We start from the raw sequence: 13,608 nt of genomic DNA on the forward strand, positions 1-13,608 counted from the left end.
AACCCATCCTCATTTCGGCAACAACAGACAACATGACAGGCCCTCGCCAGTTTGAACCCTGGACCTTTTTGCTGTGAGGCAACAGTGCTAACTAACTACTACACTTCTCAGCCATGTCACCATATTGTTTCCATTCAAGACCCTCCCTCCAGACCCTTTTTTTTTCACTGACTACCAAATGAGCTGGGGCGGCACGGTGGTGTAGTGGTTAGCGCTGTCGCCTCACAGCAAGAAGGTCCGGGTTCGAGCCCCGTGGCTGGCGAGGGCCTTTCTGTGTGGAGTTTGCATGTTCTCCCCGTGTCCGCGTGGGTTTCCTCCGGGTGCTGCGGTTTCCCCCACAATCCAAAGACATGCAGGTTAGGTTAACTGGTGACTCTAAATTGACCGTAGGTGTGAATGTGAGTGTGAATGGTTGTCTATGTGTCAGCCCTGTGATGACCTGGCGACTTGTCCAGGGTGTACCCCACCTTTCGCCCGTAGTCAGCTGGGATAGGCTCCAGCTTGCCTGCGACCCTGTAGAAGGATAAAGCGGCTAGAGATAATGAGATGACATGAGATGAGACAAAACAATAAAACGGTCCCTAGGAAAAGGGCACTTTGGACAGCAAACAGAAAAGGGGCAGGGGCTAGAGCACCTGTAGCACCGGTTCATTGCACGTGGGTGGCTTTCTGCATTAGCCAACCAAAACAAACAAACAAACAAACAAAAAAACAAGAGGAACCAGACTCAAAAGGGAACCCATCCTCATTTCGGCAACAACAGACAACATGACAGGCCCTCGCTAGTTTGAACCCTGGACCTTTTTGCTGTGAGGCAACAGTGCTAACTAACTACTACACTTCTCAGCCATGTCACCATATTGTTTCCATTCAAGACCCTCCCTCCAGACCCTTTTTTTTTTACTGACTACCAAATGAGCTGGGGCGGCACGGTGGTGTAGTGGTTAGCACTGTCGCCTCACAGCAAGAAGGTCCGGGTTCGAGCCCCGTGGCCGGCGAGGGCCTTTCTGTGTGGAGTTTGCATGGTGTCCGCGTGGGTTTCCTCCGGGTGCTCCGGTTTCCCCCAAAGACATGCAGGTTAGGTTAACTGGTGACTCTAAATTGACCGTAGGTGTGAATGTGAGTGTGAATGGTTGTCTATGTGTCAGCCCTGTGATGACCTGGCGACTTGTCCAGGGTGTACCCCGCCTTTCGCCCGTAGTCAGCTGGGATAGGCTCCAGCTTGTCTGCGACCCTGTAGAAGGATAAAGCGGCTAGAGATAATGAGATGAGATGAGATGAGACAAAACAACAAAACGGTCCCTAGGAAAAGGGCACTTTGGACAGCAAACAGAAAAGGGGCAGGGGCTAGAGCACCTGTAGCACCGGTTCATTGCACGTGGGTGGCTTTCTGCATTAGCCAACCAAAACAAACAAACAAAAAACGAGAGGAACCAGACTCAAAACGGAACCCATCCTCATTTCGGCAACAACAGACAACATGACAGGCCCTCGCCAGTTTGAACCCTGGACCTTTTTGCTGTGAGGCAACAGTGCTAATTAACTACTACACTTCTCAGCCATGTCACCATATTGTTTCCATTCAAGACCCTCCCCCCAGACCCTTTTTTTTTTCACTGACTACAAAATGAGCTGGGGCGGCACGGTGCTGTAGTAGTTAGCGCTGTCGCCTCACAGTAAGAAGGTCCGGGTTCGAGCCCCGTGGCCGGCGAGGGCCTTTCTGTGTGGAGTTTGCATGGTGTCCGCGTGGGTTTCCTCTGGGTGCTCCGGTTTCCCCCAAAGACATGCAGGTTAGGTTAACTGGTGACTCTAAATTGACCGTGAATGTGAGTGTGAATGGTTGTCTATGTGTCAGCCCTGTGATGACCTGGCGACTTGTCCAGGGTGTACCCCGCCTTTCGCCCGTAGTCAGCTGGGATAGGCTCCTGCGACCCTGTAGAACAATGAGACGAGACAAGCTGTTGCCAGTTCGAACCCTGGACCTTCTTGCTGTCAGGCGACAGTGCTGACTAACCAGTACACTTCTTCTCAGCCATGTCACCATATTGTTTCCATCCAGACACTTTTTTTTTTCCCGACTAGAAAATGAGCTAATGAGGAGGCACTACACCAGAGGGGACAGTGTTTTCTGTATTAACAAACAAACAAACAAACAAACAACTGCTTTTCGCTCTGTGGAGAGAAGCTCGTGCGCTTCAGTGTGCTCGCGCGCGCGACCTGTGAGCGCGCGGACACTCTCTGGTGCCTCTAGTGTGTTTGTTTCCCCTGCTGTGAGGTAAGGTAAGAAGAGGGGTAAAAATAAATTAAAAAACAACCCTGAACATAGTGTTTATTAATTATTATTATTATTATTTCTCCTTCCTGAAAGACTGGACGGAATTAAGCGCCGTGTCACAGCAGCGCCGGAGCTCGTCGCCGTTCGGCTGCTGTAGTGCAGAGAGAGAGTTTAGCGCTGAAGCTAAAGAGTGGGCTGTCTGAGCAGAGCAGAGCAGAGCAGAGCCGCGCGCGCGCCTTCTTCCTCGCGCACCCACCTCTCCTGAGTGAAAGATGTGCGCGTGAGGTAAAGGATAGATATATATATAAAAAGGCGGGATTCTGACAGGACTCTTTCTGACAGGAACAGAGGCAGAAAGACGCTGTGGCGGTGATCTCCTCAGGACCTTCTTTTAGTCGATATATTTCTATAAATTATCCATTATTTAACACGAGGAGAAGAAGAGGAGGAGGAGAAGAAGTCGTCGTCGAGTCTTTTTGACGGGATAAAATACCTCCAGGACAAGTTTATCTGTCATTTTAAACCGAGCTATGGATGGTATTTTAGCCGCTTAGCTTCGGTCCAACGGCGATTTAAAACGATTTAAAGTAGTTTAAGGAATTTATAAACAATATCTGGTAATCTGTTTCTTTTCACACAGGACCTCTGCTGTACTGGATACTTAAAAAAAATGACTTTTCTACTCAGAATCTGCCTCAGTTTTGCATTAACGGGACTAACATTAACCGACACCGAGCATCCTAACCAAGGTGAGGTCACGTGATGTGTGTATTTGTACACTATGTGATCATTTACGTATTGTTATGTAAGGCTGGAATAATATTTTCATTATGAATCGTGTGTGTGTTCTCTATCCATCCATCCATCCATCCATCCATCCAAACTGTACTTTTCCTTGTTGCTGGGGTGGAACCATCCATCTATCTTTCATGACTGTCTGAAAAGTCAGGATCCAATAGAAACATGTTGTGAATCCAGTCAGGCAGCTTTAAAGCATCACATGTGCCTCACAGAGTACAAGATACAGTACTAAAGGTCCAAAAGATTCTTCTACCCCCCCCCAAAAAAAAAAAAAAATCTGTCCCTCTGAGTTACATGTCGGTCCTGGGATCGAGATCCTGACCTCTTCTGCTCGTCGGACCTGCCCGATCCATCCTGGTGCCCTGTGTCTGGTTGGAGTCTCATCGCATCGCTCCCCATGTGGACGGTTGGGGGTTGCGCCTGGAGGACGCTCTGGACCAGCGTTTCTCAACCTTTTTTCAGTTACGGCACCCTTCAGAAGTATGCAAATTCTCAAGGCATCCCCATATAAAATATACTCAAAAACTACACTGCATCCCCCGGTACAGATGAAACCGTATTTCAAGTAATTGTCATCGTACTGTCTTTTTTTGGTCTTACTACCTTCGCTAAAGAGCTGCCACTGGATGATGAAGTTAGCTCAGATTCAGAGTCAACGTTATCTGATTCTGGAGCCTTTCTTTTTAAAAACCGATCCATGCTTGTTCTTTACTCTTCATGACACGCAACACCCTCATAATGCTTTGCGCGGCAATGAAAAAAAACACCTGCAGGCTAATTATTACGCAGTCACACTGACCATACGCTGACCCCGGCAGTGACATTGTGACATGGGAAAGGGGGCCGTGAGACAAATTTTGATGATGCATGAGGCAGCGATGATCTGCATTAGTGTAACTATCGTTTTTTTGAATTTTAATTCCATTTTATTTATTTCAGTGTTAGAATATATAATTTTTTGACGGCACCCCATTCCTTTTGGGTATTCAACGTGTCTTTCTCATTCAAAATTCTCAAAATCTTCCGTATTTAACGAAGCAAACCTGGCGGCCATGTTTGTTTACAGATTGTCACAGTCGCTCACCAGTGCGGAAGTTTTACAATGTTGTCTTGACAGCCATGCGATACCGTAAACCATATTCAGTGCTCATTCTCCATTGGGTAGAGTGACGTAATACACGTAGGATAAGCGATATGCTAACGATATTTCATGCTGTCAAACAAAATGAATGAAACCCGCTAGAAGGGAATAGAACGTTTTTATTCCATCGAAAAAGTGTCCTGTATGTATAATATTTCAATAATATTGATTGGCATTGAGTGGTCTATCAGATATATTCCATTCAGCTAGCGTGATATTGAACGAGTCGAAGATGAGTCGCTGAATGGAATATATCTGATAGACCATGAAAAAAGCCAGCCAATATAATAATAATAATAATTATTATTATTATTATACATACACACTCTTCATATCAGTATTCTCAAAGGCCAACACTAGCTTACCCATGACTCGGTGCTGTTAGCGCGGCAGTCCAGTTACCTTCCAGCCGGTGTCGTGTTAGTGAAAGCCAATGCTCCACAGTCAAGCCGATTATTATTATTATTATTATTATTATTATTATTTTCTCTGTGTAATTTACTTAGTTACTTTTAAAATCAACATCGACAACTACACACAACGGAACGACCTGGCAGCCAAAATTCTCTCAAAATCTTCCGCTTTTAGTGAAGCAAACCTCGTGGCCATGTTTGGCGATATATACATTCACCTCTTGAAGATAACCTTCATATCTTCGCACAAGTGTGTAATATCTATCTATCTATCTATCTATCTATCTATCTATCTATCTATCTATCTATCTATCTATCTATCTATCATGCTCAGGTTATACCTATATCATTATCAGAACTAATACTACAGTACTATTGTTTAAAATTTGGGATCTGTATTGAATTTGACTTTAAAAATATTTACATATCCATTTACATATTTTATGCTATGAACATGTGTAACCTGACATGGATCTCACATAGAACTCCTCTAACTCCTCTAAAAGATGTCATCGCACATCTGGTGTTTTGCATAATCTGCAAACTTGGAGAAATTCTGCTTGTTTCCTGAATCGGCTCTGATTTCAATATCAATTAAAAAGGTTGGACTCCTACTTATGCATCCCAAAAGAACATACATCTATTGCATTTGTGGTTTAATGACAAGAACTACTCTTACAAATCAGTTCCTTCCCTCTGGCTACCTATAGATTTCCTTCTCGAACCACTAACACACACTAATGTTGCCATTGTGTCCTCCAGTTTGGTGAACATATTGATCAGCTGTTATCTGTCACAACGGGATGTGATAAAGTGTGTCGTGGATTTGTCAGGGTTTCAAAAAAACCCATTTCAAGGTCGTTATTTTCTGTTTACAGAAAACACGCTGGGGGAAAAATGAATTGAAAAATCCTTCCCATGTGTAAAAGCTACATGTAACCAATTTAAAGCTGACTCATTCCCACTAACATTGAATTAACACCTACAGTAGATAAAACCGGAGGAGCAGGGGAACACTACCATCAGTTCAGGCTGGTCTTGTTTTTGTGTGTGCGTGATGTGGAGAGATAAAGGCAGCAAGCGAAACAGAATTTGTGGAGGATGTATTACAGACAGAGATGATTAAACCACCCAGTCCTGCAATACAACACAATAGCCAATTGTTTTTATTTATTAGCCATTCCTCACCCATCTTTAAGAGGACAGTCTCAAAAACAGACTTTTTTAGTATCTAATTGCTCTAAAGAATGGTTTTGAGGATGTTTATATGCAAACAGACTTATTTAAAAAAAAATGTTTATTATTAACATAGGGTCATGGAAAACGTTCATCTGACCCACAGCTATACACCTACAGGCTGTTGTCCAGCACAGCGTGGCGTCGATTATAATTGGCTCCAGCAGGGACGGGAAGCAAACATACTCATGTTACAACACAGGAACAAAACTTTGTTATGATGCAGCAGCCATGAAACATCATTTCCACTGCCATTAGCTGCAGTGGGGTCACATTCAAGAAAAAAAAAAAAGTTTCTGAGCCTGTGATAAAATGCCATCTTGTGAATAGCTAGGCTGCGATTATATTGTTAATGTTTAAAAATGAGCTTGCATTATCTCATCTCATTATCTCTAGCCGCTTTATCCTGTTCTACAGGGTCGCAGGCAAGCTGGAGCCTATCCCAGCTGACGAAAGGCGGGGTACACCCTGGACAAGTCGCCAGGTCATCACAGGGCTGACACATAGACACAGACAACCATTCACACTCACATTCACACCTACGGTCAATTTAGAGTCACCAGTTAACCTAACCTGCATGTCTTTGGACTGTGGGGGAAACCGGAGCACCCGGAGGAAACCCACGCGGACACGGGGAGAACATGCAAACTCCGCACAGAAAGGCCCTCGCCGGCCACGGGGCTCAAACCCGGACCTTCTTGCTGTGAGGCGACAGCGCTAACCACTACACCACCGTGCCGCCCATCTTGCATTATAGTCATGGCGAATGTAGTTTAAAAAAGAGTGAGGGGTTAACGAGATGGTCATAGTGATGGGAGGGAGAGAGTGTACAAAAAATAGTTTGATTGAAAGGATGTGTGTTTGACACAGGAGTCCGGTTTTGTCCTTCAGCCTCTGACTTGGTAAATCAATGCATCTTTAAATGAGTGGCACATAGATAGTAATTAGCTAGTCACCCTATTCAGCACTAAATTAACAGCATTTTTTCTGTTATAATATTCATTTTAGTGGTTTTAGACTTGTGTGTTTGCGTGAATATGACATGTAAGCCTAAACAACTGGCTAATATGATGCTGTGACATTGAAATTACCCTAAACCAGGGGGTTCTCAAAAATTTTCTAGCCACAGACTGCAAAAAATAACCATGAAATAAGTTCTCCTTACCCATCTGTAAAGGCTGATTTTTTTAAACATAATACAACTACTCAAATATTAGGTGCATAATTTTAATGTGTACAACAGTGTTGTAGTCGAGTCACTAAACCACAAGTCTGAGTCCAGTCTTGAGTCCCCAGTGTTCAAGTCTGAGTCAAGTCCAAGTCATTAAAAAAATTTCGAGTCAAGCCCACTATTGACCTGAGTCGAGTCCAAGAACAAGACTCCAACCGCACCATGTGGTGGTGGCTGTTTCAGCGCCATTAACATTAGTTTGTTCCTGAGCATGACGTACTGTATGAACAGGTGAATGCGCTTCTCTTTATCAGGGAGTGTGAAGTATTCTAACAGAGATGGTTGGGAGACGGATGTCAGTGCAGAAGGTGTGTTTATTAATACAAGTGAAGACGGTAAACAATCCAGAACGGCAGGCAAAATCGTAAAACGGTGAAACAGGTGATAGGTCGAGCGAGGCACAAACAGGCTATCGTAGACTCGGCAGAATCAAAGACGAGAAACAGGAAATCAGGAAACCAAACAAGGAAATAAGGCTTGGTAATATGTCAGCTACACAACTCAATACTTCGCAAAGTAAGTGTGTTTTCACAGTTTTTATATAGGCACGCTGATTGTGCCTTAATCCTGTGCAGGTGCGAGTTGTTTACAGTGCGCGCACTGTCCAGAGCGTGCCCAAGAGTGTATCTGATGCACGCGCCAAGGTGCGCAGGTGTGACACTCTTGCATGAAATTAGTACAAAATTAATGTAGATATAAATATCTTATACCAAATTATTATGGCATGTTACAAAAAATAAAGAAAAATCCGAGTCCTCGTCTATAATTTACAAGTCCGAATGCAGTTAATGCACGAGTCCAAGTCCAAGTCAAGTCACGAGTCCTTAAAATTAGGGCACCAGTCGGACTCGAGTACTACAAGCCTGGTGTACAATAAAATATCACATGTCTGATAACACATGCTTCCTCAGAGACTACATACTTTCATACTGTTGCTCATGCCATGTCACAGAGCAGCTGTACACACTTGGAGGAAAGTGCTATCTGCCCTCTTCTGTATACATGAGCTCAAAGTCACCTGCGATTGGCTAGTGTCAGAGTGATTGACAGTGGAGGGAAAGTAACCCCCCTTCCCGAGAGCACAGCTTTCTTGAAATTTTGCTCTCGGTCATGGATGGTTATGGCATTTTCAAGATTCATACTAGTGATCCCCCAGTAAATGTTTGAATGCTTTTCTGTTGCACCACTCCGGAGCCCTGTAAGTGCTTTCATAGCACTGATCAGATCTACTCTTGAGAGGAACCAACAAGCAGCCGAGTGAACGTTAAAAGAAAAAAAAAACCTCAACAACTTTGTACCACTTTTATCTTGTTCCCAAAACTGAATCTATGCAGGATTCCCCAAACTTGTACCTCTTTAGCTGTCAGGGTGATATTTCATCCCACTAGCAGTTCAGTTCTCACATTCGATCTGAGCAGCTATGCTTTTGGACTAATCTAGGATCAGGCGTCTTATGTCCAAATTCTAGCTTCAAACCAAAAAAAATCTCAAAAAAACATTTCATAAAAGCTTAATAGGGTGAATGACTCCTAACCTCATTCTAATCAGTCCCACGCACTCCAGGGTCTTCTCGTGAGTGGCGATTTGAGTGGTGTAGCACTCTCGACCACGTTCATGTCAATCCTCTTCCACACACATTAACTGGGACTCCACACAACTGCTTGTCACCAGCAGTATTGAGAGTGGATGAAAGCCCAGCTAATCCACTTTGAGACAGAATGGCACCAATAAGAGTGCATAAATGATGCTGGCTGGGTCTGTATCAGTCCAGCCGTGGGAGGAAGATGAGAGGGAGAGGCAGAGTGAGCAAGAGGATTATAGGAATGTAAAGATAGGGGGAGGGAAAGATAGAGACAGAACCAGGGAGATGGATGGATGGATGGACAAATGGAGGAAAAGAGACGCAATGGGAAAGAAAACAATAGAAAGAAAGATAGAAAGAGGAATAACTAAGTCAGGCAGAGAGAATGGAGAGAACAAGACCGCTGTTACAGAGGGACAAAGAGGCTCCATAAGCCAAAGTAGCTTTTATTAATTTATAGCTCACTTCACTACGTGCATGGACGGAGATAACTGTGACTCGTGTTCAGAACTAGACTATAAGCCAAGGAGAGTGACTATATGTAAGGGACCATTTCTGCATGCTTCAGTGACAACTCAAAAATCACTCAATCGTTTGTGAAAGTATCTATTCTATTTTCTTCATAATTATGAAGAAATATTTACAATACTTCATATTTTCATTCATTCCTTCGTTAGTCTTCAGTAACCTTTTTATCCTAGTCAGGATTGCAGTGAGTCATGGATTGGGAATACAACTTGGATTAGATGCCACAAACATTTATGCTTAGGGGTTATATACTGTATATCTCCTGGCATGTTTTTGTGAGGTGGGAGGAAACTGGAGAACCAGGAGAAAACCTATATGACTTGCGAACCTGCTGTACTTTCATATTTATTTAAAATATTACACAGTGGTTTGTACTGTTTGCACAGCAAGAAGGTTCTGGGTTTGAATCTCACGTCCGACGAGGACCTTTCTGTGTCGAGTTTGCATGTTCTCCTCATGTCTGCGTGGGTTTCCTTCCACTTCAAGGACGTGGAGCTTTGGGAAAAGTGCTTGTACTTGCTGTACGTCGCTCTGGATAAGAGCGTCTGCTAAATGCCTGTAACGTAATGTAAAATCTTGCGTTTAGTCTCCATGGCATCGGTAACAGGAGCGCACGGTCTCCTGAGACTGCACAAGTCAGAGACTGAAACATGAGCTCTTTATTTTTGACCAAATCCTTACCACAAATTTGCTAATCAAGAACCCAAAAACATGCAATGATGCAAAAACCCTGGTCAAATGGAGCAACACGTGATACGAGTTGTCCCATGCGTTCTATTTAAAGCCCAATGCTGATATCCAGTGCTAATCTCATACGGATATCCACACAGCAGCCAAAACGTGTTAAAAGTTACAGTATGTGAAACGTCACATGACATAGCAATGTGCTTTAAAACAGTTTGTGTCTGGTGAATACCTGCGGGACCGGATATTATTATCAGGATATTATCAGTTATGATCGCGTTTGTTCACTGCATAAAATATGTCAGTGGTTAGAACTGGAAAATGTCAAATCTGATCTGATATTGCTGCAGGAGATCACACTGGCACCGTCCTACTCCTACTCTTACAACAAGCTTAAAAGCACTTGAGCAAATGTTAAATGAAAAAAGCCAAATTTGAATAACGTTTTATCAAAGTTCAATGAGGAAACAACACAACTATATCGCGTTTATTGAGTTTTGTCAAGGCCACAGTCCCACATGGAGCCATTATAAGTCAAAGTACTCAAGTACTCTTTCACTTTCTCAGAGTACTCGAGCTGTTAAACATGACAAAAATGTATATCTCTAGTGTAAGTGTTGTGCGTGTACCTGATTTGATCTAATAAGGTTTCTTCGTTTGCTAAGGGTTTGAGCTCATTAGTGAATTCAGCTGTTATTGTTCAGGGCTGAAATGAATACCTGTAGAAACTGCAGCCCCCAGTGGACCGAGATGATTACCCGGGTAGGAGCTGATGCAACTTACTATATTTTTCTCCATCACTCCTACAGCTGCCAGTTGGCAGCACATGCCTGCATTTGCCAGGAACATTTGAGATACGGCAGTGCAAAACAGCCTGTTCTGTTCTGTTCTTCCTCCTCCATTCCAGCGACTAATTTGTCACGATGATATATACTTCATCTCTATCCTTCATATGCGCCCCTCATACCCCGAGAAACCCACTTAATTCTTTTGCTCCTATGTAGCCACATAACTTTCAGTAAAGAGCATCATAAACAATGGCACTGGCCTTTAGTGGAGAGCAGTTAAAGCTTAGCACTGTGTTTGTGGCTCCTATCGTTGCTGCATGAAGCACTTATATTGATTTCAGCAACACACACAGGAGTCGAATCTCTGGGGCTTCCACTTTATACCTCCAACACTTCAATAGCTCTTCAAAGAGAGAGTTAGAGGTTTTGTAGCGCTCTGTACTACTAACTGCTTTGTGGGTGCTTGTGTATGTGTGTGGTTGTGTGTTAATCCAAGGTCAGCACAGTGGTTTACCAATAATAACTTGAACCAAACATGCTGGTCAAACCACTGTATACTAGATGTTTTTGTACTAGGTTTTAGCATTGCTTTTTTTTTTTTAATGGGAATATTTGTAGCATTTCCCAGATCATCCAGGATACCAGTCATTTACCACAACCTCTTTCACGCTTGTGCGCATTGTCTCCCTTTTGTAATGGGAATCAATTTGGAAATCACACCTTGACATTTCCAAGCATCCCTTGTGCTGTGATCTCTGCGTTAACCCTTAGTGCTGCTCATTCTTGCATCTCCCCGAAACGGACTTCACAGAGAAAGATTACTAATGCACGAGGCACTGACATTATTGGATTAATTTGCATTGACTCTTCAACAAAAGAGCCATTCTTCTCCTTCTGATGTGATCATAGCTACAGTATGTCCTTCTGTGAGGGCTATTCAAAACTTTGAGAACTCTCTAGTGGTCATTATCATTGCATTTCAACATTATCAGTATTATTACTTTTCCAAGCTCCGATGCGACACAATCATTCAGTCACTTAAATAAGCACAAATTGTTAGTCAACTCTTACCAAAAGATGTGTTGAAAACAAACAAACAAACAAACAAAAAAAACCCTGATAATTCAGCTGATATTAAGGTTTCACTGAATTTTCAGTATCACTAGAAAATACAGAAAGTGGACTTCACCAATAATAGCTTTTTAAATGTTATGTGAGAAATAGTGTAAATGCAATGCAATGGAGCAGCATGCTAAGGGGCACTGTTCTTGGATTATGTTCTTGGATGGCTTGGATAGTCTCTTGATGAGAAGGCAACCACTTCAAATTATTAAAAGCTGTTTAATTTTAGAAAAGTTCCATCTCTTACACCTGTTCGTGAATTTAGACCTTGTCGTGGACGTCAGTGACCTCAGGGTTATAGAACCTGGAGCGTAATGCTCTCTGTCAGTAACAGCGTTGAGAGCGTAAGCTTGAAACAGCCTCCAAACATGGCCACCATGAACTACACTTCCCAAGAACCACAGTGCCCTCTGTCTTCAGCTTATTAATTATACCTGTCACTCATTTCCTCCATAATCAGCTCCTCCACTTAAACGCCACTCTCACTCACAGTCAGTGCGAAGTATTGTTCAGTGTTCCTCTCCTGTCGGTACCAAGCTGTTTACTTTCTGCCTGCCAGTTCGCTACTTGACCTTGGTTTGCGTTTTCCCCGAACTCGTCTCTTAGTCTCGCCTTCGATATTCCGTTTGCCGATTGACCGACCCCCGCCCGTTTCTCTGACCACGATTCTCGTCTACTGTTTTGGCTTTGTCTACAGTTTGCTTCTCCCACTCTCCTTTGCGCCTGCATCCGTAAGTGCCTGCACCCTGACACCCTCGATATGCCTACCCTTGATGAACAGATCTGTGGGGAGATGTCAAAGAGTGATCCTGAAGACCCCATCAAATATACAAAAAAATACAGACTGTACCCTCTACGGATTAGGGTTGTTAGGACCCACCCCTAGAACCAGACCTAGGAGGTGGTATCTGCAGGGGATTGTTTGGTAATTGGGTCTCCCATCGTATAAACTGGTCCAAAATGGTAATGTGGAGCCATCTCATGCAAGATGAAGAGTGGAGGTCAGGTGTAATGCCTGTCAGGCAGCAGACTGGTTAAGTCAAGTTAGTTTACTTGTACAGCGCTTTTAACAACGGACATTGTCATAAAGCAGCTTAACAGAAAAATAAAGATTTCAAACATACAAACTAATAAATTTTATCCTTAATGAGCAAGCCTGAAGTGATGGTGGCAAGGAAAAACTCCTTCAGACAACATGAGGAAGAAACCTTGAAAGGAACCAGACTCAAAGGGGAACCCATCCTCATCTGGGTGATAACAGATAGATCCATCCATCCATCCATCCATCCATCCATTATCTGTAGCCGCTTTATCCTGTTCTACAAGGTCGCAGGCAAGCTGGAGCCTATCCCAGCTGACTGTGGGCGAGAGGCGGGGTACACCCTGGACAAGTCACCAGGTCATCACAGGGTGATAACAGATAGCATAATTATAAATAACTTGCTTCTATAACTGAGTCCTATAGAGTCACAAAGTACAACTATTTAACCAGGAAATTCATTATAGTTTTAGCATGACGTCTATTTTGTTGAAGTTATCAACTGTTTATTGATGAACAGTTTTGCACTCAAGTCTCCATGACAACTGCAGTCCTAAAGTTATCATGGCAGTTGTAGTCCTCAGCCATCTTAGCAAAACTGTAAGCATCCAGAGCCGTCCTCTACTGTAAGTGTATCTTTCAACTGTCCGTACGGGGCCATCCTCCGCAAGAGAGATGTGATGAGACTCCAGCTAGAAGTAGGGCATCAGGATGGATCAGGCAGGTCCGAAGAACAGGAGAGGCCAGCATCACTGGTAGATCTTAGAC

The 13,608-nt window shown here is 43.4% G+C and overlaps 1 protein-coding gene across 1 annotated transcript in view; it reads left to right on the forward strand.

The window, feature by feature from the left end:
• The first annotated feature begins 2,501 nt into the window (after window positions 1-2,501).
• epha6 (eph receptor A6) overlaps window positions 2,502-13,608 on the forward strand; it is a 458,837-nt gene continuing 447,730 nt past the window's right edge. The window contains exons 1-2 of the mRNA XM_060899014.1: window positions 2,502-2,560; window positions 2,916-3,024. Of these exons, the coding sequence (XP_060754997.1) occupies window positions 2,946-3,024 (79 nt within the window). The 5' untranslated portion in view covers window positions 2,502-2,560; window positions 2,916-2,945. The remainder of the gene's footprint in view (window positions 2,561-2,915; window positions 3,025-13,608) is intronic.

Source organism: Neoarius graeffei, chromosome 18, assembly GCF_027579695.1.
Source record: "Neoarius graeffei isolate fNeoGra1 chromosome 18, fNeoGra1.pri, whole genome shotgun sequence".
NCBI classification, from domain to species: Eukaryota; Metazoa; Chordata; class Actinopteri; order Siluriformes; family Ariidae; genus Neoarius; species Neoarius graeffei.